This window comes from Gasterosteus aculeatus, chromosome Y, assembly GCF_964276395.1.
Source record: "Gasterosteus aculeatus chromosome Y, fGasAcu3.hap1.1, whole genome shotgun sequence".
Classification (NCBI taxonomy): domain Eukaryota; kingdom Metazoa; phylum Chordata; class Actinopteri; order Perciformes; family Gasterosteidae; genus Gasterosteus; species Gasterosteus aculeatus.
Window position 1 is genome coordinate 18,694,344 of NC_135709.1, and position 27,496 is coordinate 18,721,839.

At 44.4% G+C, this 27,496-nt stretch overlaps 1 protein-coding gene, 1 long non-coding RNA gene and 1 pseudogene across 3 annotated transcripts; 1 reads left to right on the plus strand and 2 right to left on the minus strand.

Annotated features, from left to right (window-relative positions):
* Nucleotides 1-936: 936 nt before the first annotated feature.
* On the minus strand, nucleotides 937-1,863 carry LOC120812651 (uncharacterized). The gene is made up of 2 exons (XR_005710694.2): nucleotides 1,725-1,863; nucleotides 937-1,547 (listed from the first exon to the last, which is right to left on the minus strand). It is a non-coding gene; the product is annotated as an uncharacterized LOC120812651 (long non-coding RNA).
* Nucleotides 1,542-4,249, plus strand: LOC120812650 (uncharacterized). The gene is made up of 2 exons (XM_040168798.2): nucleotides 1,542-1,895; nucleotides 2,706-4,249. The coding sequence occupies exon 2, from the start codon at nucleotides 2,713-2,715 to the stop codon at nucleotides 3,631-3,633; it is 921 nt and encodes a 306-aa protein (XP_040024732.2). The 5' UTR covers nucleotides 1,542-1,895; nucleotides 2,706-2,712; the 3' UTR covers nucleotides 3,634-4,249.
* Nucleotides 4,250-4,717: 468 nt separating this feature from the next.
* Nucleotides 4,718-26,439, minus strand: LOC120812384 (telomere repeats-binding bouquet formation protein 1-like; annotated as a pseudogene). The gene is made up of 17 exons (XR_013454771.1): nucleotides 26,403-26,439; nucleotides 26,168-26,269; nucleotides 25,887-26,018; nucleotides 15,965-16,096; nucleotides 15,764-15,824; nucleotides 15,516-15,634; nucleotides 15,270-15,402; nucleotides 12,076-12,242; nucleotides 11,854-11,985; nucleotides 11,605-11,730; nucleotides 8,567-8,799; nucleotides 7,675-7,746; nucleotides 7,456-7,518; nucleotides 7,331-7,372; nucleotides 6,647-6,723; nucleotides 6,091-6,132; nucleotides 4,718-6,046 (listed from the first exon to the last, which is right to left on the minus strand). The product of XR_013454771.1 is annotated as a telomere repeats-binding bouquet formation protein 1-like (transcript).
* Between the last annotated feature and the right edge of the window lie 1,057 nt (nucleotides 26,440-27,496).

The following is a 27,496-nucleotide window of genomic DNA, read 5'->3' on the forward strand; positions in this document are numbered from 1 at the left end:
TTGCGGCTTGTGAGGGAAATATTTTTCACCCGATGATGAACTCCAGCATACGGCATCTAGAACCACATTTTGGTGCGGCATTGCACATCTTAGTCTGGGGTTCAGTGTTAAAGGAGCTGCTGTGTATTTCATACAGCTGACATGAGTGAATGGAACTCCCATTAACACAAATAACGTGGTATTTTGTGAACAGAAATGTTTTGCTGAAAGCTTTGACCAGAAAGCCGGAACATGAGTGACATAGATGTGTGGTAGTACTTTTTAAATTATAATGTGAAACCTAAAGCAAGTGTGTTTTAGGTAAAGATATCTTTCCACCACAAGTTTTTTCAGCTTTGATGAATTATGAAGTGGCCGTGGCTGCACTGTCCTTTATTTTCATTATCTTAAGCAACTTTGTACAAACGTTGAAAACTGGAAAGCCTTAAATACCTTAGCCCGTGTTCTGGACTCTGGACGAGATGAGCTTCTCCGGATAACAAAGTGTTCATTGTCAAGAGACGCTCACTGCAACTTTGTCTTCTTCAAACAGTGTGCACGGTTACCGTTGAGTAACCCTCACCCCGCCTATGGTCGTCCAAGATTAAACTCTAATTGTCTAAAAGCTAAATATCAGGAAAACTCCAAAAGCCGGTTTGAGCTATGCGAGGTGCTTTAGAGTCGTGAACAAAATCATTTGTTAAGGAAGTATTTCATCCCAAGTTGTCGACATTAAAGATTTGTTGTATTGTGTTCTACCACCATTGCATTAAAGCAAACCATATTACTACTTACATTTTTTTTTATTTTTGCGAGATATTTTAGCACGGAATTACAGCAGGACACAAAAGCAGCGCAGTATGCTCCAGTCTATTGCACCAAAGAAGGGTTTATCATGAAATATATTATTGCTTTTCAGCAGCATATGCCTCAAGGAATACAATAAAAGAACCAAAAAAACATAAAGTACTTTTATTCTAATGGTGAAGAGCATCAACTAAACTATACCGTAGTCAAGCACTTTGGCTTCATTCAACATGGCCAGAAGGGCAAAGGCCACGAGCACCACGGGGATGTACAAACACAGGAGAACCGCGGTTGCCAGGAGGTTCGTTTTCATCTCCGCCGATGGGTTCCCTGGACGAGCAGGATGGCTCGCCATGTTGACGCGTAGGACAAAATTGGAAAGGGACTGATGAGGACCTCTTTGGAGACGATGAACACACCAGCAAAGAGAACCAGGGAGGTCAACATCTTAGTGAGGATGAGCAGGAGACACACGGAAATCCAAAAAGAGAGCCCTGCAGGCCTCCTCAAAGACAGAGACATGGCCGAAGCCGTCTTAAGCCAGATGTATTCAACACTTTACACTTGGAAAAGCAATCTCTAAGAGTGCAGCTTGTATATTCAGAACAACAACAAAAAAAAGATGAATTAATCCATTATGGTCTTGGTTTGGAATGGGCCGGTGGTCAACTTCTCAGCATGCAGGGTTTAATGTTCGACCTGCGGTTGAGTCAGCTGATCGGCTTCCTCATTGCATTTACATGAAGTGGACTTTGGACAATCTGTTGAAAAAAGCTGTGATCAAAATGAAACATGACATGTTGAAACATATCATATCACATGGCGGGGAATCACTCTCAAACATGACCTGAGGTGTTTACCAAGAATAAACACATAATACAAATAAATGATGACTAATAGGCAAATAGGTCGTTTACTGTGTTGTTTAGGCTACTTACGTATCTGTGGAGTCCTGCGGTGGGTGTCGGGTACGCCCATATAACGTGAACGCGCGCGGCATCGTGTGTGCAGGAGTCTACTCGGGACGTGCGGTCTTCTCCCGAGTCTGTGTGTGCGAGCTCATCTGAGACCTCATCCCCCGTTTACTGCGAGACGACGCGGCTCATACGGTTGGTTATCGTTTATAACTATCTGTTAATACCGCAGGGCTTCTATTTTTTTTTTTACTTCTGCTTATTTGGGGTCGATTGTTATTAGTCTGTTCAGCGCGAGGGAGGCGGGGTAGTTCGCAGGGGATTCTTCTTGTGCGTTTCATCTTTGACAAACAATTAAAGTGGCACAGGGACGTTGTTTGTGTTGGTGACTTTCTGACGTGGACATTGGTCATATGGTGGGTATTAATTATTGAGAGCTTGCGCTAATGAGGATCCGTGGTTCTGATGGGAAGCACAACTGGATCAAGGTGTGGTTGTTAAAAAATGGAAATCGTGAACTATAATTTGCATGACATTGGTTGACACTGCTGGGTGATGATCGTTTGCGCGTTTAAACGTCCGGATCGAGTCTGTCCACTCGAGCGCGCGGGAGGGGGGACATGTAGTGCAAAGAAGTCAAGAAATAAATAAGTCCTCGTCGGGTGCCAGCGCAAACATCCCCCGTGGACTGCACGCTCATTGCCGACACTTTATAGGACACGTTGCACATGCGGCCCGGGAAAGGTGAAAGAGAACACAATGTCCTACAAAGCACGCACAAGGGTGTAGTGTATCCTGACCACTAAACGCTTTGATCAACTATTCAAGGAATTGGAAGAAAAAGTTCCACATGTTTTTACAATACAATGCCAGCAAAATTAATGTTTATCTTAATTTTAAGCCAAATAAAAGTTTGACTCTACTTTGTGCAACCACTTTTAGCATTTGCATTTGAAATTTCATTGCTTCCATCCAGTCAATTTTTTTTTTTTTTTGTCTGTTCAGATTCATTATGGGAAACCGGTTTGGAAAAGAGCGAGAAACTAACAATGCTGAGACTGCTGAAGAAGCAAAGACTGCAGAGGAGTCAGAAGCTGGACAACCAGCGGAGGACTCTGGGATAACTCAAACTCAAACGCAGGATCTAGATGTCCAGATTCTGGGGCAGGTGGCGCAGGTGGCGTGTTCCATCACTGAAAAATTGGTGTTTAACAGTGGAGTGGAGGAGGATGCTGAGCCCGTGGCGAAGGAAACACCAGCTCCAGTCCAATCCGAGCCTCTGGTCTCACTTGGCAAATCATCAGCTCCAGATTCAGAACCAGATTCAGAACCAGATTCAGAACCTGTTGCTGAAGCTCTGCTGGCTCCAGATCCAGTTGCCGAACCACTGCCTGAACCAGAGCCAGTCTCCAAAACGGTTCCAGTTCCTGAACCAGAGGCAGAAGTTGAGGTAGTCTCTGAACCCATTTCAGAGTTGGTGCCGGCGGCAGCTGAGGCCGCAGAGCTGAAGACGGACCTCCTCAGCCAAGAGTCTCTCCCCGAGCCACAGATTTCTTCTCCACCACCTTTGATCAACCCATGCGCCCCCGAAGAAGATGCCCGACCCGTTGACATTCCTCCTGCCCCAGCTCCAGTCAAAGCGAAGGAGCCGGCAGACAACCCGGCGACCGAGGGATTCCAGAACAGCGCTGAGGTCTCGGTCATTCCCACGTTCGAGCCTGAAAACGGCAAGGAGGCGTCCGAGTCAGGGGAAAAGGAGACGGAGGCGAAGGGTGGAGTGCATTTGGAGCAGCTTGTGTGTGACGTCAGCGACGAGAGTCTCAGTGGACTGCTGAAGAACTTGGAGCTGAAAGGAAACAACCTTGTCGCTGACCTCATTCTGGCCGACATCCAGATTCCCGACGACGTGAGCACTTCCACCGAGCTGATGTGAAGGTGCGGCAGTGAAAGGATGTTATATCTGTGAAGCCCTCGTAACCCCTAACGTGAATTCCAAAAGAAGCTGGGATGCAATGTTTCTTTCTCTCTCACCTAAGTGGCCTAACAAAGGCAAAAATGTCTCTATCTAAATGAACGTGTGCCAAAAAAAGGTGTATTGTCTGGGCTTTATTATGAGTGTACTTGTGCGTATTGCTGGACAACAGAGATCTTCCTCTATGCAAATGCACCAGGCAAGAATTTTAAACTAATTTTACTGAAAAGAAGAAGAAAAGAAGCCATTGCTATACGATAACGAGGCATAGAGAAAGCTGGGAATCATTTTGATGTTCCTAAGTACAAAGGAAAAAGCAGAAGTGTCCTGAGGTATGTCAGTCAGCATCGGCGGGTAAATCCAAATCCATAGGCAAGGGACAGTAGCAATGAAAAAGACATTATACTGTATGCTATTGAAATACGAGTGTCTAGTGAACTATTGCGCTTTCACATAATCATCTTTGAGCTTTTTGAAATTCTGTGTCTTTCTTGTATTCTAATTTAACAATGGGAATTTTCTTTTTTTTAACCTAAGTAGTGGCTTGCTTGTAAAAATAAAAATATTATTATACATATGTTATGTCCATCGTCACTTGATTTAACTTTTTAAATAAGGAACCTGTCTTAAAGATTACGGGGAACCAGTAAAATTAAAGGCGTGTTGGTATTTAACATTCCATAGCTGCCAGGCCACTAAAGCATTTCCAATAAAGAGCGGATGGATCTGCTAAACGCACACGCTGTAACAATTGCTTTGTAACACGGCACACGGGGCACGGCATACATTTTGGAAATCAAATTCCATCCCTGCACAGATTAGAACACGTTCTGGAGATGGTGCTTCCTCGGTCTCGTGAGAGGACGAGAGGAGGCGGGGTCAGAGGGGTGCAGAGCCACATTCTTTCCAGAGGAAGGAGTTTTTTTCGGGTGGCTGGGGGTCAAAGGTCTTCAGTGTGACTGTTTCAGTCCATGAGAAATCTGCTCCTCGCATGCCTTTCCCCTCCCCTCCCGTCCCTCCGTCCCCTCTCCCCCACTCTGCCCTCACGGCGTATGATTCCAACTGCTGGAGCGAGCAGTCAGTGGATTGGTATGAGAGCTCACTTCAGCCTCAAAAAGAAACTTGATTATTTACTTTGGCAATTTGACCAAATGAAGGAAAGACTTCAAGATGCACTACATGGAGCTGCTCCGTTTAAAAAGGACACAAGAGACCATCCTTGCGCATCAATGCTCCAATTCAGTTTTGTAATATGTTTTTGTCCCAACCACACCTCCCTTTTACAGCCTACGCCTCGGGGCATGGCATGTGGGTAAGTCCCATAGTTTTAGCAACACATGTCCCCATGGGAGAGGGAGAGGCACTCCTCAGACGGTGATCTCAGTCAAGCCAGCCTGCAGCAGGACAGTTTGTGGATGACCCGGTTTGCTGATTCAGATTGAGAACAGACACACGATCTGCACTGTTCGGGATTCCTGTCCTACCGGAGGCTTTCATCTCAGAAAAACAAGGGAGTCCTGAGTCCTCCTTGTTGATGCCTTGCTTCATTACGGCCTTCAATGGCAAGAGCATTAGACAAAGTAAACAGAACTCTGTCTTGGCTTCCCTAACAACGGATGTCAAAGAAGTAACACAGTGAAGTGGAGCAACGATTGCTTCATGTTCTTTTCATGCCACAACTCATCAACACATTTGATGATGCAATCAAAGCCAGCTGACTTACATGTGGCAACAAAGTGGTGCTGATTCATCAATAAGTAATAGCACAACAAAACGGTAATATAGCCTTTCCCCAAAGGTGATTCATCAAATTCACTCAAGGCATATAAAAATTCATCCCATAAATAAAAACGACAAACAAACAAAACAGTTTCAACAGAGAGATGTAAAAATCTTAAAAACAAATACTTTAAAATATAATAAACAATTAAAAATATGTGTCAAAGAACTGACAAGAATAAAATATATAATACAAACAGTGCAAAGTACCAAGTACTCTAAGTACTGTACTGTAAGACAAATCTTAATACATCGTGAGAATGCGCTATATTAATATATAGATATATATAGAAGGATATATAAGTAAACGCTCTTTGGCATCAATTTGCAATAAATACAGTGTGAAGAGAGCCATTCGTTGGGTTTCCCACAACCTCCGAACAGCCAGACTCCTAGACGTTACCTCTCTGAAGGCAAAGAAACAAGGCATTTGAATGCAATGTGTCATTTATGATGGAAAATATCTAATGTCTGTTACCATTAACCTGCTGTATTTTTTGGCCAGGTCAACGTTGGTGCGTTGGAAGGGGTACGGCCACAAAATGGAGTTCCAGGAGAAACCGAAACGCTTCACACCTCTCTGCAGGTAACGCACCTACTAATAGCATACTAATGTACATTGTTTTACTAATGTCTGGCGTTAAGGATTGTTAAGTACCTGAAGTCGGCCTTCTTCTGTCTCTGGTGGGTTATAAGGATGCAGGGAGAAGCCAGCTTGGATTATACATCTGCACGTGTGGCTTATGGGACAAATCCTGTGCACACTTTACATCATTCAGTGCAATAGCTGTGCCTCACGTGTGAACTATTAAGTGAGCTGCTTTTGTTAATGACTTGAAATCTGATGTTTTGTCATATGCATTCATGTCAAATTATAATAATTGCATCGTTGTGTGCTTTGGAAAGTCCTCTTGCTGATGTGTTGCAAGTCGGAATTCTTAAAGACATTCTTAAATTACACTGCAAATTTTATTCTATTTCAAATCTTTTGATGTCTTTTTTTATCCTTTTAATGACTGTTTTTCTTTTATGTTTTAATGTATCAATGTTGTTAGCTGTTTATAAATCTCCTTGCTTTATGTTTGGATGTTTTTAATGGTTTTATGTGAAGCACTTTGAATTGCCTTGTTGTTGAAATGTGCTATACAAATAAAATTGCCTTGCAATAAGACACTTTTGTTGCGCAAACTCTCACATTGGAACCGTGATCTGGGCTTGTCCTCGGCTCATCATCCATAGTGTGACGTCCACTTTTATTGCCTACTCTTCTCTCTTAATTGAAAAGATAAAACAAACTGAATATGTGTAAAAAAAAAGATTGGGATGTCAAATATAAAGATAGACAACGTCTTCACTCTTGCATTCTGGGTGAGCTCTGACACAGTTAGTTAAATGTATTTGGCTGAGTGGCGTAAAGATACAGTAAATCTTGTGCAACAAAAAAATATTCAGAAAGCTGGAGTAGAAAAAGGGGAATGATGTCATAGAAAGCTACAAAAAACCTGAACATATTTTGATGTACAGTATAATGAGTGTAATGCAAGTACAGAGCATGCAATGATGTGCTCATAATGTGGAACGGACCGAAATGTCTTTCATCACCACTGGCCAATACAAAAGCATGTGTCTCTCGCTCTCACACACACACACACACACACACACACACACACACACACACAGCAGCTCAATACAGTCGTGCGGCTCTGAACCAGCTTTGGCCTGCACAGTGAGAACACTGGCTGCAGTTCAACATTCCTTCTGCTCTTTGGTTTGTCTCTTGCCAAGAGCACACTGCAGGGAGACAGCTCCCACTAAAGGCTCGCAACCATAACTTTCACACGCACCTAAAATGTGTATCTCACGGCACATATCTATCTACCTTCCGGAAGATGGGACCTTTTCAGAGGAATCAAGCCCGGCCCTAAGAGGCGCAACAAGATCAACGCTGTTGAATATGGCGACAACAATAAATTAAATGTTGTTATTATTACGTCACATACGTACCTGTCCTGTAAGTGGTCCATGTCTCCTTTGTAGCTCCTTTATGCAGTGGAGTCAAACGGCTGTCTGTGATGGAAGGATAAGACAACCAAACACACGCGAAGATTATTGGTTGTCTAATCATGTTGATTTGTTATATGTAGACAGGCTCACTCCCTGCAGTCTTTAAAGACATTGATGTGTGACAGAAACAATACAATCCACTAGCTTCATAATTCTTACCGTTGTGCTTCTTCCAGGGAGGGGAGCTCCGGCCTTTTCCTGCTCCCTTACGTACAAGAGTCGGGCGCACCTCTTTTACAGTGGAATAGAGATCAGGCATTTTATTGCATAGGTGATTTATGCAGAGAATAAGAAAGTAATAAATACGAAGTAGTAGACAAATGAAAGACAATAAAAAACACTTTGGAACAACAGCAAAAGGCACGAGGCGTCTAGTTCTCTGACAGGTTATTTTGTATTCAATCAGCTCCAGAAAAGACCCAGTGTTTTCATTGGTACGGTTTTTACATCAATCCTGACTGAGTAATGCTCGATGACGAAGGACATGTTACTCGTCAATATATTTTATAGCTGTCTGTCATGAAAGCAGGTATTGAGCACCCATAACTCAGTGCACATATGATGTAGCGCTGATGGGTTAGTCTGAAACGTTGCCTCTGCCCCAGGCTTCAAAGTGTGTATGAGGAGCCTTAAACAAAACAAAACTCAGATCTTGCACTCACACCTTGCAATTAGAAAGTTACACAGTCCAGTTAATTATCATTTATCATTATCAATTATCAAAACACAGCGCCTAATGAAATGAAAGTCGCAGCCCTATTGTGATCAGTACAAACACACAGAACATCGAACCCGCCCATCTCTTTGTCCGCTTGTCCCGTTCAGGGCCGATCCCAGGCGACATTGGGTGAAAGGCAAGGAACACGCTGCACACGTTGGCTAAACACATCAAGGATGGCATTGAGCTTTAACTTTGAGGATGAATTGTGTTTAACTTTTAAACACGGTGCTTATTTGCCACCACCTTGTGAACTTGTCCTTACGACACCCTCCAAACCGAAGGCCACTGCAAAGCGGGTGAGTCGCTGTCCGGGAGGATGGATTTTCTTACCGCTCCCGTTTTCCCAGCTCCTCCGTGGCTGTGCAGCTGAAACTCTCTCGTATTCTTGGTTTGCCGGCTCATCGTCGTCATGGTACTCTCTCCTAAGCAGCTGTTGCAGTGACGGGTCCTGAACCGCTCTGTGGCCTCTCGGAGTACCTGGTGTATGTCACAGCTGTGCTGGCAGGAGCTTTGCAACGATGCAAAAGTGTGACTGGTCACTTCCTCAAAAGGCAGCACGCAAACTAGGACAAGAAGGAGAGTTACATTACATTACATTACATGTCATTTAGCGGACGCTTTTATCCAAAGCGACGTACAATAAGTGCATTCAACCATAGGGTACAAACTCAGGAGAACAAGAAACAAGAAAGTGCAATTTCTTCAAATAAGCCAATTTACAATTTGCTGTAGATGAGTGACGTTACAAGTACAATTTAAGTGCTACAATTTGTTAGTCTTTGGTCGAGGTAGAGTCTGAAGAGGTGTGTCTTTAGTTTGCGGCGGAAGATGTGAAGGCTCTCTGCGGTCCTGATGTCTTCAGAGAGCTCGTTCCACCATTTCGGCGCAAGGACAGCAAAGAGTCGAGATCTAGTCGAGTGTTTTGCTCTCAGTGAGGGAGGGACGAGTAGTTTTGCAGATGCAGAGCGGAGAGTGCGGGTTGGGATGTAGGGTTTGACCATGTCCTGGATGTAAGCTGGATCCGATCCATTCACAGCATGGTACGTGAGCACCAATGTTTTGAACTGGATGCGGGCGGCCACCGGTAGCCAGTGAAGAGAGCGGAGGAGTGGAGTAGTGTGGGAGAATTTCGGAAGGTTGAAGACCAGTCGAGCTGCTGCATTCTGAATGAGCTGCAGAGGTCGAATGGCGGTGGCAGGGAGACCAGCCAGGAGAGAGTTGCAGTAGTCCAGGCGGGAGATGACAAGAGCCTGAATCAGTACCTGCGCTGCCTTCTGAGTGAGTGAGAAGGGGACGTATTCTCCTGATGTAGAGCGTGTATCTACAGGATCGCGTTGTTGCGGTGATGTTGGGAGTCAGGGAGAGTTGGCTGTCGAGTGTGACGCCGAGGTTCTTAGCGGTCAAAGTGGGCGTTAGTACGGAGTTCTTGCTTCCTGGGTAAGCAAATCTTTTCCGGGAAAGAGAAGTAGTTCAGTCTTGTCGGGGTTGATTTTCAGATGGTGGGCGGACATCCACTGAGAGATGTCAGTTAGACAGGCAGAGATCCGAGCCGCCACCTGGGTGTCCGAGTGAGGGAAGGAGAGAATTAGTTGGGTGTCATCGGCATAGCTGTGGTAAGAGAAGTCATGCGAGCGAATGACAGCGCCAAGAGAGTTGGTGTAAAGCGAAAACGGGAGGGGACCCAGCACGGAACCCTGAGGAACTCCAGTAGTAAGAGGACAAGGTTCCGACACAGATCCTTGCCAGGGTACCCGGTAGGTGCGGCCGTCGAGGTAGGACGAGAGAAGGGAGAGAGCAAAGCCTGTGACACCAAGTTCCTGAAGGGAGGAAATAAGGATCTGGTGGTTGACCGTGTCAAATGCAGCAGAGAGGTCCAGAAGGATGAGGACAGAGGAGAGAGAGGCGGCTCTAGCAGTGTGGAGTTGCTCTGAGACAGCAAGGAGAGCAGTCTCTGTGGAGTGGCCTGCCTTGAAACCTGACTGGTGGGGGTCAAGGAGGTTGTTACAGTGGAGATAAGAGGAGAGTTGATTAAAGATAGCACGTTCAAGGGTTTTGGACAAAAAGGGAAGAAGAGAGACCGGTCTGTAGTTGTTTTCTTCAGAAGGGTTGAGGGTAGGTTTCTTCAGGAGGGGGTTGACTCTTGCCTCCTTCAGAGAATTGGGAAAACAGCCAGATAACAGAGCGTTGTTGATGAGACAGGTGAGGAACGGAAGAAGGTCAGGTGCGATAGATTGTAGAAGATGTGATGGAATGGGGTCAAGAGGGCACGTGGTCGGACGGGCAGAGGTTACTAGGGTAAGTATTTGGTTAGGAGAGAGGGCGGTGAAAGAGGAAAGTGAGGGCGAAAGAGGTGAGGTCGGTGCGACGCGAGAAGTAAGAGGTGGGTTTGAGAAGGAGGAGCGTATGTCAGCTATTTTCTTGGTGAAGTAGTTGACAAAGTCTCCCGGAAGAAGGGTGGAGGGGGGAGGAGGGGGAGGGGGTTCGAGGAGATTGGAGAAGATCGAGAAGAATTTTTTGGAGTTAGAAAATGAAGATTCGATTTTGGATTGGTAGAAAGAGCTTTTGGCAGCAGAGATAGAAGCAGAAAACGAGGAGAGGAGAGATTGAAATTCAAGCAGGTCGTCAGGTCGTTTATATTTACGCCATCTCCTTTCCGACGCTCGCATGGTGGCTCTCATGGCACGGACCGGTTGAGACAGCCACGGAGCCGGAGGGGATTTGCCAGTCCGTCGTGTCGTAAGAGGGCAGAGAGAGTCTAGAGAGGAGGAAAGAGTTGAGAGGAGAGTCTCTGCAGCAGCGTTCGGATGCAAGAGTGAGAAGGAATCAGTTGAAGGGAGAGCTGATAGAACAGAGGATGCCAGCGAGGAGGGAGAGAGAGAGCGAATATTGCGACGAGCCGGTGCAGAGTTCGTCAATGAGGGAGGTTTGTTAGTTATAGAGAGTGGAAGGGAGTAAGAGATGAAGAAGTGATCAGACACATAAAGTGGAGTTGCAGAGAGGTAACGTCCTTGGGTACATAGTCCCAAGTGATGTGTAGAACACAAACTGTGCTTAATAGGGTCACACTCTCCTACCTGCAAACCGGACACGAGACAGTGAGTTTTCTTCAACTCGGATCTTCCCCACCGAGGTCCCCACTGCTCCAAGAGCTGGCCTGGGGCAGGCATTTCCACGTCATGCTTTACAGGGAATCCTACATTCATACTACATATGTGAGAGAACGCTCATTTAAATGATTTTGTTTGAAGGTAAATTCACACATGCCCAACATAACAAGTAAAAGAAAAGTGGATGTTTATTTTGCAATGGTGACACTGAAGATCATAAATCACTTATTAAGTAAAAGAACTGAACCCATGTTGACTTACTGGCCTGTTTGCAGGTCTGCAAAATGAAGGTAGCAGCCTTCCTAACCTCCTCACTTGTATCTTCTGTGAGAAGGGTTATGATAACGAGCAGGCCTCCACAATGCAGCAACTGGGACTGGTGCTCCTCTTCAGCCAGCAAGAAAAATCACATTCGTGAAAAACACGTGGTTAGCAAAAATACTCAACCTGTGGTGTGAGAGAATCAAGAGAATCAGGACTGTGGAGAACGTGTTGACTGTGCAGTCTTACCAGATGCCTCAGTGCAGCGGCCCAGAGTGAGCAAAACAGACAGCCTGTCCTTAGGCTCCAAGTGTGGGATATCCAGCAGGGAGAAGAGGTGGGGAACCACACCATACCGAGAAAGACCCGAGGCCAGAGACGCTACAGAAGAACAGATTGTGGATGGAGAGGGGGATACATAGGTTGTTTAAGTGTAGAGTCTAGATGCGTTAAAATGTGAGTGATATGCACTATTTTCTGTGATGGAAGCAGAAAGGGTCTTGGATATAGTGACAGCAAGCTGGAAAGACGTCGAGCTTGTGTCTGCTGCTGAAGCTAGACGAACCAGTCCAAGAGCGAGAGTATCCAGACACCCGGAGCCATAAAAACTCGCCTGAACATGTCAGCGGCCGAGGTTTCTTCTTAAAAACTAAAAGTGTTGCCAACAACGCCACCTAGGTAAAAGCCCTAGGAACTCTAAATAATTAAAAACAAAGGTTCGTTTGTTTGGAGGGGAGCAGTAAAACAATGACCCAAGAGGAGACAGGGGCGGAAATACGACTAAAAAATATTTATTTTAATACAAAGGTTAAAATATATAAAGGAGCTAAAATAGGGTCATCACCACAGCAGGTGCGAAGTCCTGCGCGTCCCTAGTCCACTGGTGTGGACGTCTGATTGCCAGTCGCCCTCTGCTGCTGCTGCTGCTGCTGCTGGTGGTGGTGAGTCTGCTCCTGCCCTCCGCTGCTGCTGCTTCTGGTGGTGCGTCTGCTGTTGCTGCTGCTGCTGCTGCTACTGCTAAGGCGCTGAAAGGTAGCAGGGGCATTACAAAGACCAAATGGCATCCTATCAAACTCGAAAAGACCCAATGGTGTTGTAAAAGCAGTCTTCTCGCGATCTTGTGGGTCCATCTCCACCTGCCAGTACCCACTTGCGAGGTCTAAAGTCGAAAACCACTCAGCCCTATTGAGGGTGGTAAGGGTCTCTTCAATTCTGGGGAGGGGAAATGCATCCTTATGAGTCACAGAATTCAATTTCCTGTAATCCACACAGAACCTCAGACTGACTCCAAGCCTTCTAAGCCTGAGGGCTATCACCGGGCAGTGTAGATCCCCCAGTCTTCTGAAAAAGAGTCTCTCAGCAAGCACTAATGACGTTCATTCCCAGAATCAAGGGATTAGTTGAGCATTTGTTTTTTACAATGACACGACCCCTATTCGGTATCTTAATGTGTCCCACTTCAAAGTTCATCACCGCGTAGCCTATATACGGGATTTCCAGGCCATTAGCCGCTTTGAGAGTCAATACAGCCGGGGTTCCTCCCACACCCAGCTTGCAATCAGGGAAATGTCGTTCCAGTACTTGCTGTTGCATCAAAGTTACTTGAGAACCAGTATCCAGTAACCCTGAGAGTTCTACTCCATCTATGCGAACCTTTACCATTGGACAATTTCCTACAAAGGTTGGGGTGGCCCCTACATTGGCTATACTATCTGACCCTACTACTCGGACCTCAGGAGCAGGGCTAACTAGTTTAAAGCCGGCCTGGTTTCTGAAGTTGCCCTACAAAATCTAGCCACATGTCCCGGCTGTTTACAGCGACGGCAGATAGGCCTACCTTCAGTATCCCATCTATTAGAACAGTCAGATGTTGCTCGTCGTCGTCCACCTACTGGGGGAGCATAAATGGGATGGTTAGGTTGTCTGGGCTCTAGGAGAGGTCGCAGTTCCCGAACAATCTCCTGAGTCAGCCCTTTCATCTGGCCCGCCACTTCTGCCATAATCTCATCTTTAAAGACTTGTTTCCAGTCCCGTTCGGATGTCAAGGGCTTTGCTGCCTGGGCTCCTCGTACAGCAGAACACTCTACCCCGGTCAGTCTTTCACCACCATGCTCGTCATCCAACAGCATTGCTTCCTGGCGTAGATCGTCAAAGCTCCGTCCTGGATTACGTCGGGCATAGGTTTTTAGATCCTGGGCCAGGGCACCATCTTCCAAGCCTAGTAGGAACTGTTCACGCAGATTGTTTTCCGTGGGGGCGTCATCCGGGCTGCGTTGTTGTAGCCTGCAATATAGCCCTCGCAAGCGTAACAGATACGCTTTCACAGTTTCCCTAGGCTTTTGATAACAATTATAAAAATGGGCGCGTAATGCAGGGATAGAAGTTTGTTCCCCATAGAGTGCATCTAAATAGGTAAATATTTTAGCAACTCTATCGCGCTCATCCTCAACCAAAACACCAACCTGTTGTTTGGCTTCTCCCCCCAAAGCTACCCACCTAAGACAATTTCTACTTTCTTTGCTTCAGAAAATTCCTGAATACCTAAAAGTCCTTGGATCTGTTCTTTCCAATCCCCATATTGTAAACTGCCACTAGGTCCTGTATATTTGGGAACCCAAGGGGCACCAGCATACAAAGGCATCAACATCATTATTAAGTTAGACAGGGATTGCTTAGGCCAATGTTCACTGCTCCCGAAAAATCCAAGTCCTGCCAGCAACGCCAAATCTATGTCAGCGGCCGAGGTTTCTTCTTAAAAACTAAAAGTGTTGCCAACAACGCCACCTAGGTAAAAGCCCTAGGAACTCTAAATAATTAAAAACAAAGGTTCGTTTGTTTGGAGGGGAGCAGTAAAACAATGACCCAAGAGGAGACAGGGGCGGAAATACGACTAAAAAATATTTATTTTAATACAAAGGTTAAAATATATAAAAGGGAGCTAAAATAGTCCGTCCAGGGTCATCACCACAGCAGGTGCGAAGTCCTGCGCGTCCCTAGTCCACTGGTGTGGACGTCTGACTGCCAGTCGCCCTCTGCTGCTGCTGCTGCTGCTGCTGCTGCTGGTGGTGGTGAGTCTGCTCCTGCCCTCCGCTGCTGCTGCTTCTGGTGGTGCGTCTGCTGCTGCTGCTGCTGGTAGTGGTACCTCTGCTTCTGCCTTGCTCCTTCTCCCTTCTCTCGTGTCTCGTTTCTTCCCGGTTCTCCTTGTTGCTCCCCAGCTCTCCTTTCCAGTTTCGCCCTGTTTCTTACCCGTTTCTCCTTCTGCCAGTGTTCTGTCTTCCTGCTTAAAAAGAGAAAGTTCTGCCCCTGGCCTTTCCCCATTGGTCCATTTGCCATATGCCACTAATTGCTAATGAGTTGGGGACGATTGTCAATTGAGGACACAACTCAAACAAAACTCAAAGCAGATTATAAATTGTCCAGCATGCAATCACAAAACAACAAGTCATAGAAACATGCAATCATAAAATAACAAACTGTAAAAACATGCAACAACAAATCAATAAAACATGCAATCAATAAAATATGCAATCAATTGTGCATGCAATCAATGGTCCCCAATCGTCCACCCAGTGACAAACACAGGCTGCAAAACGAGGTGTTTAGAAGTGTTTAACATTTAATGATGAGAAGCACAGGTTAAGCACGAGCGATTCTGCTTCCTCCACTTACAGTTGTTGGCAACCGTCATCGCTATGAAAGAACATATGGGTTGAAAAATCTCAGTACGTGGCAGAGCAATCTGCTGAAGCCAGACTTTTATTGTGGCAAAGGCCGCCACACAAACACGCTGAGCCTTGTCTGTAAGACAAGAAAGAAAATTGAGAAAAACAATAGTAACATAAAGTTAGTTGCCTGCATGGTTAGGAGCATCAATGTTTTCAATGCAGGCACAAATAAACCAAGGACATTACCATTTTGAGGGTTGTTGACAAATCCACAGAGCGCACTACACACAGATGCCCAAAGCTGGTAAGTCTGAGTAGCATTAGCAGCTCTCACTGTAGCCTCTGTAGAGAGAGGGGAAGTGGTCCTGCAAAAATGTATACTATTAAACTTAAATGTATGTGCTTGTATGAGTAAGTCTCTACACACAACAACATCTCTGGCATACTAATGTAAATTGTTTTACTAATGTCTGGCGTTAAGTATTGTTAAGTACCTGAAGAGGTCCAATAGAATATTCAGGCAGCCAGTTGCTTGACCTAAAGTCTGTCCCGATTCTGCAATAACACACAATCACATGAAACTGACAAAAAACAAGTATGTTTTGTTCCAAAGATGTTAGAATGGCTTGAACTAACTCCAAAAATAATTGCAACTAAATGGCAGAACCAATCCTGCAGTTTTAACTCATCCTTACTATTGTTGGCTACCAACACGGTCAGCAAACACACCGACACGCTCTTCTGTGTCAGTGGGATGTCTTCCTTCAGCAACAAACCAGCAAGGTCTGCAAATGTCTCCTTTTTGCAGAGATAATTCTTGCAATACACTACCAGAAAGAGAAAAATTCTACAATTACAGTATAATTAAAATGGAATTTACTCCTACTGACTTGCATCTGAAGATACCACATTGAACCAATACATTGATATTATATTAACATACGACAGTACACAGGCTTGTTTTGAAAATCTCAAGGATGTGTTCATCCCAGGACCAGAGCCATCTTTAAAATGAGTATGTCATGTGTTGGGTTCAAAAATGAAGAAACGCCGGACGGACAGAGGTCATCGCTGATCAAAAGGTTGAGACCAAATGTATTTAATAAAAGAGATGGCGTTGCGGTAAAAAGAACATCTCAGCTGAGGAGCCGCTGTCAATGTCCCCCATTAGTGTGAAGTGGTCTTGGAACTGTGCTGTCCCTTAAAAGGGAGACTGGAAGGTTGCTTGGACCCTTTCTGAATCGGTCCTAGTCTTGCTTCTGGTCTCCTAGAACGATGCTTGTCTTGCTTCTAGTCCGGCTCTGCGGTGCTGGTTCTGCTGTGGTCGGTCCTGATGCTTCCTCCTGGTCCTGCACGGTGGTCAAGCAGACTCTGGGCTGAGGAAGTCCTTCCTCTCAGCGAGATGACGGTTGTTTGGTCACTGCTCACGGTTCCTTTGGCGCCGCTCATGTTGTTGACAGGTGGTCTCTCCTCTTCTGTGTCATCCCTCTCTGCTCCAGCAGGGGTAGAGGTGCGTCTTCTAGATCCTGTGTGTGACTTGAAACTCATTAGACACCCCCCAGGTATTCCCATAGCTTCCATTCTACTGATGTGGGTTTTAGGTTAATGTAGTTTATCAATTATTGGTGATGCATTCCTGTCTGTTTTTCACTGTGTCTATAGTTATGTTTTGTTTAATCGGGACAATACTGTTATCTTAATAAGTACAACTCAACGGAAAGGTGAATCTCTTTCACCGTCCGACCAGATGTTCAATGTGAATATGTCTATTTACTGTATAGTTCTATATCAGGGAAATGTTTGGACATTATAAATCAAGAACCTTGATCTCTTGTTCTCACAATAATATCAACCGTGTGTATTTGCTTGTATATCTCAATCATTTTAGCTTGGATTTAAATGAGGGATTTCTGTCCCTTTTCTTAATCTGAAAGTTGTGTGGTAGTAACTTGTACAAAAACTAAAGTGTTTGTGGGTGATAATCAAAAGTTATTTTCATGGGCTTAGTTGGGGGTTTGCTGTCTAGTCTTGATTTAAGAGTTAGGTAAGGGGGGAAGCAGGATGTGCCAAGCAGGCAGACACGAGTCTGACAGGATGGGGAGTCAGTTTCTGTCCTGGCTGAGGAATGCAAGGTCTGCGGGTCAACTAGCAGATTTACCAGCCAAAGAGGGTTAGAGACACACCAACACTATTCAACATACACACTCTGTTTACAATGTTTACGTTAAGTCAGGAGTCTGGACATTGGATGTGACCGGATCTTAGATGCGGGAGGTGGAAGGTCCTCCTCTACGCCAGTTTAGGGCCAATAGAAATCTTTCCTTCTCTGTCTTTCAAGGGTTATAAAACATGATGTTCTTGCTGATGTTAGTGAGTTGTTCTTCCGGCCTGTGTGCTGCCTGAACTGCTCCTGCAAACGCAGTGCTGATACTTGACCTGTGATCTGACAAATAAATTTCCCAGAACGAGAGAAGTAATTCGGCTGAATTTTTGATAACACCGACCAGGCTCCAAATCTTGAACACGTATTCTTACAATTTGGTGACCCCGACGTGATTTGCTGACCTGGACAAAGAAAGACGGGAACTTCCGTGTTCCGGACCGAGCTGAAAGGACCGGCGGCGTGGTTCAGCATTGACAACAAGGGCCCAAAACAGAATCAGGTGAGCAGACAACCTTTTGTTCTAAATGAATAAAATGTCTGTGATTGGATACTTCTAAAAAGATTTGTTGTCAACTGCAGAATTCGTCTCTGTCCATTGACTGAATAAGGTCGTTATAAGACCACTAAATTTAAAACTAAATTTGAAAATTTCCTGTTGATCACATGTAAAGTATAAGCACATACTCACACTGAATTCAACGTTAGGGAAAGTGAATAAGTGTCCATAGGTTTAGGGATTTAGGTAAAAATATATATACTCTTAGTCGGTAGAAATCCAAGTTGCAATCCGTGTGGTACGTAGATACCTCTGGTAACTGCAGTCCCACGTTTGCATGCAGTGGACTGGCAGTTTAGAATAGTGTAGGGGTTTAGGTTTAGGGACTTAGGTAAATATATGAAGAGTTTAAAAAGGAACGACGGGGCTCACTTGAGTTCCCTGAGGTCGACTCTTAGTCTGTAGAAATCCAAGTTACAATCCGTGTGGTACGTAGATACCTCTGGTGACTGGGGTCCCACGTTTGCATGTCGTGGACTGGCAGTTTAGAATAGAGCAAGGATTTAGGTAAATTTATGTTAATCTTAGTCTGTAGAAATCCAAGTTGCAATCCGTGTGGTACGTAGATACCTCTGGTAACTGCAGTCCCACGTTTGCATGCAGTGGGCTGGCAGTTTAGAATAGAGCAGGGATTTATGTTAATCTTAGTCTGTAGAAATCCAAGTTGCAATCCGTGTGGTACGTAGATACCTCTGGTCCTGCAGTCCTACTTGTGTGATTCTTGGACTGGCAGGTTAGAATATTAGATGAAGAAATAAGGACACTGGGAAAGATTTGTTGTTTTTCATACTGGGAAATGTGTGGGTGGTTGGTGGAACTCCTGGTGTTTTACCGAACCTGGAAGCTGGGCGTATCAGGACTTGAAAAAGGACTGAGAATCCGACAGTGAAAAGTGTTTGACCGGATTACACATCTGTGGGGATATGTATTAAAGGGTAAAAGGGAAAATCATAGTTAAATGATGGTGGTATAAATACGAGAGAAATAAAACAATACGAGTGAACTGGTGTTATAAGCCTCAACAATCGAGCGCTGTATTCCTCTAATACAGTAGAAGGTTCTTGATTGGGTTCACAGTATTGGGCATTGAGTCCTTTCTCTTGTGTTCAAAAACCACGTGTGAATAAATAAATAACCTGTGATGAAAATGGAGGAAACCATAACGATATGGGAGGGGTGTAAAGAAGGCACTCTGGGTTTCGCCCTATTTAAGACCTATAAGAGACATATGGATAAAACCATAGAAAAAGATAGGAAATGTGTAACAAAGAATATGTGAAGTGGGTTGCACAGATGCAGGAAAGAGGAATGTTTGGAAGGGAGACAGATTCTCAACCAACAGGCGTGCAGCTGCAGGACGATCTTAGGATGGCGAGAAGAGGAAAAGACCAAGCGCATGCGCTCCTTGCCGTTAAAGGGAGATTTTGTGGAAAAGAGAAGAAAAGTGCAGAAAAGGCAGATGAGTTCTTAGTGGACTGTAGAACATTTCTGGGAGAAATAAATGCGGTATTCGTGAGTAAGACGGCAATGCAGTTGCCGCAAACCAAAGCAGGAGAAGAGAAAGTGCATGAGACCGGTTGTAAATCTAGTGCGCCTCCTCCCTACTCGACAGGCCCATATGCGGAGGCTAATCGGTTGTTAAATGAACCACATCAGATGCCACTGAGGCAAGGGAAAGCTACTAATCCAGGAGAATCGCAGGTTTTGGTAGTTCAAAAAGGGTTGTTACAGGTAACCCCATATCCACATGAAGAGAATGATGGAGTGGAGAAGGTTTCTGCTTTTCTCTCAGAGACGGTACAATATTTGGAGGACAGGCCCCAGCCGGAGCCTGTCGATTGGAGTAATCCTAACACACCACAGGGTCACTCGACAGTCGTAAAGAAGCGGCAACCCGAGCACAGACCTATGACCTCATTTAATGTAGGGGGAGGAAGAGTTGCAGGAGAAGAAACTTTGTTAGAAGTCATAGCCCAGGCAGAGCGGCAATCAATCACCCGGCGTGGACAGGATGAGCGGGGGAGGCAGGTTAAGTCAGAGGAAGATGAGCCTGGCCCTGCAGATGATTGGGACGAGGAATTTCAGGAGCATGGAGCAGCGCTAGAGTCACAAAAACCACATCTACTCCAATGGAGTGCCATGAGACATGGGGGTTAAGAGGTGACAGAGATCCTTTCTGGAGAAGAAGAAGAAGGAGAGTGTGCACCAGTGGAGGTGGATGACTGGGTACTACGGAAAGTAGCCAGATTCAGTTGGACTGATCCCCGCTGGGAAGGTCCATACAACCTTGCAGAAGTAACCACGCACTGTGTGATAGTGTGGTTAAAAGAGGACAAATTAAGTAATTGGATCACAACTGCGTCCCAGCAAATGGACTCTGCTGACTGTGTGGCCTGTGCAGGTGCAAGAGCCAGCCTATGGACAGTGCCCTCGGTCCTTAGCCAGGCCGGTAACATTGACTGCCTGATAGAATTACATACTAGAGAGAATCCAAGTGAAGGTTGCAAGTCGTGGGTAACTATTTTTCCAGGATCACAACCACAAGCAATCCCTCCCATGTTCACTCCCATAAGTGGCGATTATACCTGTTTCACTAAGCATCTTAAAGGGGGACTGAACGTAGGTTCCTTAACCGATTCATGGTGCAATGTGACAATTGATGTAACCACCTGGACAAATATGACCAAATTGACCCAGGCCCGCTCTGATATCTACTGGTATTGCGGCGGTAGCAGATTACTTAATGTACTGTCAGCTGAGTGGATGGGGAAATGCACCTCAGTTTCCCTCATCGTTCCGCTTAAAATAGTTCAAATAACCGCTGAAACATTGAGTAACGAGGCAAAAAGACGTAATTCATTCAGTCGCAGTAAAAGAGAATTTAGCTTAACAGAAGGATCCCCTGTTTATTTCGATGCTATTGGGGTGCCGAGAGGGGTACCTGATCAATACAAGTTAACGGATCAGATAGCGGCCGGATGGGAATCATTGTTCCCTTTTATAACTGTAAACAAAAATGTGGATCGACTAAATTATGTACATTTCAATATCCAGCGGCTCACCAATATGACGAGAGATGCTCTGGAAGGGGTGCACAGCCAACTATCGGCCACCTCATTGATGACTTACCAGAACCGGATGGCTTTGGATATGTTATTAGCTGAAAAAGGAGGATTGTGTGCGGTGTTTGGCCAAGCGTGCTGCACTTTTATCCCCAATAACACCGCCCCAGATGGATCCTTTACTAGAGCATTACACGGACTCAGAGCCATGTCTGTTGAATTAGCTGAACACTCTGGTATAGACGGCACCGTCGGTAATTGGTTTGGTAAATACTTTGGACAATGGAAGGGCTTCTTCCTGTCAGTTTTTCTGACCTTAGTAATCGTAATAGTGGTTTTTGCCCTTTGTGGATGCTGCTGCATCCCCTGTATCAGACAACTATGTCTCCGATGCATCACCTCTGCAATAGATGCTAAGATACCCCTGCCATACAGATGGCTTTGTTACATGAAAGGATCCAATTGTTAGGGCCGGAGGAGATTGGAGAGGAGATAGGTATGGTAAGAACCGACTTCGAGGGACCTGAAGAAGAAATCCTTTTAGGTTCAACATTCCTGTCCGCGTGATCTGCTAACTGTTGCACACATCATATATAGTGGATGCATACACGTAGATGGTGTGATATTTCTAGGCTAGGATGTATTCTGTGTCTATTATACTCGGTTTAGATGTGGTGTTGATTTTTTGTACTGTTTAGGGATTTCCATGACTGCTGCATTCACCCGTATTCACTGATATAGATTTTTAGCGTTTAGATTAGTGGTTTCTTTTGATTTTTTTTGGTTTACATAATGAATTATGTAAAAAGGAGGAATTGATAATCAAAAGTTATTTTCATGGGCTTAGTTGGGGGTTTGCTGTCTAGTCTTGATTTAAGAGTTAGGTAAGGGGGGAAGCAGGATCTGCCAAGCAGGCAGACACGAGTCTGACAGGATGGGGAGTCAGTTTGTGTCCTGGCTGAGGAATGTAAGGTCTGCAGGTCAACTAGCAGATTTACCAGCCAAAGGAGGGTTAGAGACACACCAACATTATTCAACATACACACTCTGTTTACGATGTTTACGTTAAGTCAGGAGTCTGGACATTGGATGTGACCGGATCTTAGATGCGGGAGGTGGAAGGTCCTCCTCTACTCCAGTTTAGGGTCAATAGAAATCTTTCCTTCTCTGTCTTTCAAGGGTTATAAAACATGATGTTCTTGCTGATGTTAGTTAGTTGTTCTTCCGGCCTGTGTGCTGCCTGAACTGCTCCTGCCTTTGCAAACGCAGCGCTGATACTTGACCTGTGATCTGACAAATAAATTTCCCAGAACGAGAGAAGTCATTCGGCTGAATTTTTGATAACCCCGACCAGGCTCCAAATCTTGAACACGTATTCTTACATGGGATTATGCATGAGTGTATACTTCCTTTAGTTATCAAAGGCTTGGTCAGGCGGCGCGTAGTGGTCGTCATTGACGTGTGATTGAGATCCACTCTCTTCTTGATCCTGAGAATCTCGCAGGTCCTGTGACCAGACTAATCGGGGGATCCGAGGTGTTGGAAGATCAGGATTCCCTGGTCAGCTGTTGAATAGAGAAGCACAATGGGGTGCCTACGTGTGTGTGTGTGTGTGTGTGTGTGTGTGTGTGTGTGTGTGTGTGTGTGTGTGTGTGTGTGTTGGTGCTCTTCCCTGGTGTTCCTCCTCCGGTATCTAAATCTTTCTTTTAGTAATTTATTTTGTTAAGTTTTCCCACCGTTCAATTTGGAAAAATATTTCTATATCTACATCCCTCCTGTTGAGGCATGTGTTATCTTAACACATGTCTCAAAATAAATGTGTTAGAATCAGCATCAGGTCAGCTTCAGATGTCTTTGCATTGGCTCAAAGTTCGACGCTGGCTGGCGAGCTTTTCCTGCTAAGTCCCTCCTGGTGGTCAGCTATCAGCACCCTTTGACCTCTGCCGTTCGCTGCTCCTTCCTTTTCTCCTTGCAGCCTGTCTGGGCTCCAGGACGTGTGATGATCTGTGTCTTCACAATTGGACTTTCATTTGCATTCTCAGTCGTCAGGGCAGCTTACTTGCGTTCTCTACCTGTGAACTCAAAACTCAACTCATGGTTTGTTAGTGACCTAGAACATTCATTTATTCCTAAAGAAAATGATATCAATATATCATATGTAGTTACATGTGTGTATGGTTTGTTGATCAAATCATTACAGGATGATGGTCTGTAACAAAGTTTTCCATTCTGCACTGCTATTACTAATGTTATCCTATGATCTAAAACTTGCTTCCGTCATTAAGATGCTGTATGAGATGTACCGTGCACTGTACATCTCATACATCTCTAAGTTTAAGAGAAAATAACAAATTATTTACAACAAGGTCTACAGATTTGGCTCAAATCACATTATTTCCCACTCATTTAAACGTCTCCCTCTGTGCTAACTATTTACATATATTCATCCACTGGACTGTTGACCGTCTCTACGTCCCTATGGGTCGCACCTCTCTCGGAATGACTCCCTTTTGTCTTACCAGACCGGCTCCACAGACAGCGTCCTGTCCTTTGTCTCTTGCCCAAGTCCCATGGGTGTGTGTGCTAATGTGCATGCTAATGTGCTGTGTGTGTCTGTGTGTGATTGCTCTCAAATTCAGTAATTGTAAAAATGTTTAAACAATAAATGGGAAAATTGTGTTAATGTAAGCAGAGAACAATTATATAAACGTTAAAACATAAAGAATCACATAGAGCCTAGAAAAAGTCCATAGACCGTTTGTAATGCAAGCAAAAATTACATGGTCCTAAGAATGGAGGAAGAAAAAATGTTAGAATCATTTGGAAATGGAGGCAGGGGAGACACTGTTGAATGGAAATACAGAGTGGAGGTGGGAAATACAAAAACTGTGTTACATCTGTGTTTCTTCTTTTAACAGTCGCCGGCTGCCATTTTGGAAATCTCCAAAGCACATGTTCTCCACCCCCAGTAGTGGTGGATAACAAGTCATTGCTATCTCCTCTGTAGACCGTGCTGAGAATTTCTTTCTCAGCCATCTTTTAACTGTTTTCTCTATTTGTCTCCGCCCGCCATCCTGTAATGTTCCAAAAACATGTGCTCCGTCTTCCCCAAGACCAGGCCCCAATCAAATCCTTAATCCGGCTTCATTCTTTTCGCAACATGCAACATACAATTATATACAAGTTCGCAACGTTATTCAACGACCGTTATGTATTGTAAATTTACCATTAATTTTGCAATCTGGGTCGTTTTTCCAATCTAATTCAATGCTGACCATGTCGCCATGACTCTGGCCTTGTTCCTGCATACAATTATTCCGCAAATTTAGTTAGTTCTTGGCACTATGGCTCGTAGCTCTGTCCTCACCGATTCCAATTTTTAATCTTGTTTTCTAGCCATATAGGCGTCGTCTAGTCCATACTTTAACTTATTGTGCTTTCTAACAGAACGTGAGAGAGCTTATCGAGACAACACGGCAGTCGCCACTAGCCGGCGAACCTCGTTCCCTCTCCCAGTATTGACAATACGATCACGATCTCAATACGCCTCGGGGACTTGGTTCTGTTAGAGCTTCAGGCACTATGCATTACGTAACTAATCTATAAGTCAGCTATACGTTTACCCTCATCTGGTTGAGGCCTATACTAGGTATCCATTCATTACTTCTATGACAGATACAGTGAAACAACGTCGCCCATTCGCTTAACGTTAACGCTACACAACCGAGCTTTGTCGGTAACTCATACAAAAGACGTCCAAACAAACACTATATACAATGTGCTTTTTATCACAACGGTCATCCAAACTAAGAGAAAAATTATTTATTTTTTTTCTCTAAAATTCAGTTTACCTCAAAACATCGTATCTTGTCCACTCACACATAAATGTTCTATGATAAACATACAGCATTTCGGTTTTAAAACAACTGGTTGCCGGTTACCTTTTCGATGGCGCCGTGTGAGTGAAGAAAATCGATCGCTGGGCTTTGTTCAGATCAGCTGTTCCTCCGTCCGTCCATTGCTCCTCATCACGTCGGGGTCACCAAATTGTTGGGTTCAAAAATGAAGAAACGCCGGACGGACAGAGGTCATCGCTGATCACAAGGTTACAACCAAATGTATTTAATAAAGGAGATGGCGTTGCGGTAAAAAGAACATCTCAGCTGAGGAGCCGCTGGTCTCAGCGACCAACAGGCCCCAGGTCAGTCCTTTGACCATCCCTAGTGCCCGTCTGTCGCCTCCACCAGTGAACTCCAGAACAATGGTTCCTACAGGTATTTATAACAATGCTTAAAGGTGTGAAAGTCAGTGTCCACACCTCTGGGAGTCTTCTGGTGAGTTCAATGTAACTCGGGATTTTGAATGATCCTTAGTCAATATCAGTTGTTGTTCAAGTATTACATGCATGCATTCCAGTTGATTACAGTACAACAAATACAATCATAACTGCATTGGTATTATTCTATAACAGTTACAGATTTACAGTGGTTTTACTATATTACTTTATAGATTACACAGTTTCAGAATCATGGCTGTATTCTGGTGTACACTATATGCATTTTTATTAATTTTATGAACCGGGTTGTATATTTGTTTCTAATATCCTACACATGATAAAGTTACAAAGCTATCGTATCGGTGTCCTTTGCAGCTTTTAGTTTCCCACAATTGAAAGAAAAATGAAAAATGTTAAAACAGTAGTATTACCCTTAGCTGTTTGAAAGAATTTAAAGAATAAAATAATTGAAAGAAGCTTTTGGACTGCATCCCCCAAAATGAGTCCCTGAATTGGCATTCTCACACACACAGATACACACAAGCATACACACGCCTACCATTGGCCTCTGCTAAGGTGCCCAGTGTAAATAGGGCAGTCTCCTTAACATCTGAGCAAATGATGCTGGATTTGGACAGTTTATACACAAATGAGACACCTCCCATTTCCCTCAGCAGGTCCACATTGTCCTCTGAAATGATGAACGTGAAACAGGCGATGGAAACATATTTGTTACGCTGTTTGAATATTCACTGATTTAGAAATACATTATTACCGCGTGTTTGTCAGAACGCATGTGTTCTGTTGCGTTTGGTCATTTGGGGTTCACTATTAACGTACCTCTCTTTTCACAGACTGAAAAGAGAGCTTGTTTTGACAAATCGGGACATTTCATCTGAAACTTCAGACACTCAAGCAGCAAACTGAGATCTGTCCTAGTAGCTGAAGAAAATAAACTAAATAAATCACGTTAAGAAGAAAAAAATGAGTTAATGAGTGAAATTAGCAGGCCCATCCGCAAATACATAACGTTATGCTAAACAAAGTGTAAAGATGTGGAGTTGGTGTCACTTACTATTACGGCGTTTGCTGCAAACCCCTGTGTTAGCCATTTCACTGCTTAAATGACTCAGAGGTTTAATGAGTGCATTAAACAACAAGTGCTACTGTCACCGAAACACTATTTACAGAACTAGCTAGTTAGCTAACTTTGCTAACCCAAATGCGATATTCAAGCTAACGCTGCCTTATGCCACTTATTAAGTGGCTGAGTTACGTTTGATGAATGAAATGTATCTCCAAACAGTAAGTTAGAGTTAGCTAATTTGTACTTTTAACTGAACAAAAGTTAAATTAAAGTAGAAGCCTATCAACGTCAGCCATACCGCAAAAGTGTTTGCGTGATGTCTGAACGTCACGTCACCATGGCACTATGAGATTTGACAGATGTGCCTGGATATGAACACTGTAAATAGTGTACGTGTGCATTATCGGTCAAATCACTAATGCAATGAATAAATATGAATGAACAAAATAGTAATGTAAAAAAAAAATATTGTTTTAATATCAAAATGATAATTACTTGTTTCAACCAGCATATCAAGCTTAAAATGTCCTGAACAAAGATCGTCAATTTAAATTCCCCCTACAATGTTTTATAAATACTTTTTCTTTTTTTTCTTCTTCCTGAAAAGATAACGGCATGGACTACGACCGTGCGTCCGTTTGCTACCTCACGCCGTCATGTTCGGAGTTTTGACCATCGACATCGAGTCAAATGTAATGCCGGTTTGCACGTCTTTCGGTCACTACGCGGTCTTCATACTTAACATGAACCAAATCAACGCGTGTCTGTTGGGCTCAAGCGTTTTGTCGTAACGTGCGTCGCGTTGTATTGGTGAACATCGGGGAAACTAACGGGCAAGCTAACGTCAACTTTTGAGTTTTGTGCTATGTGTTGTCAATCGGATCAAACGTGAGCTAGCCTGCGCACATTAACGCGGCTGGCACGTCATAACGTGGCGTTATAATACACTGGTCTAATGTCAAAGCGCACGTGTTCATTTTAACCTGACTCGCGAAACATCTGGCTTCCTGTCACTTTACGTTAGCTCGTCCGACCTGTGTCCGCGCGCGAACGTGACGTGTGACGTTACGGTTCCTTTTTCT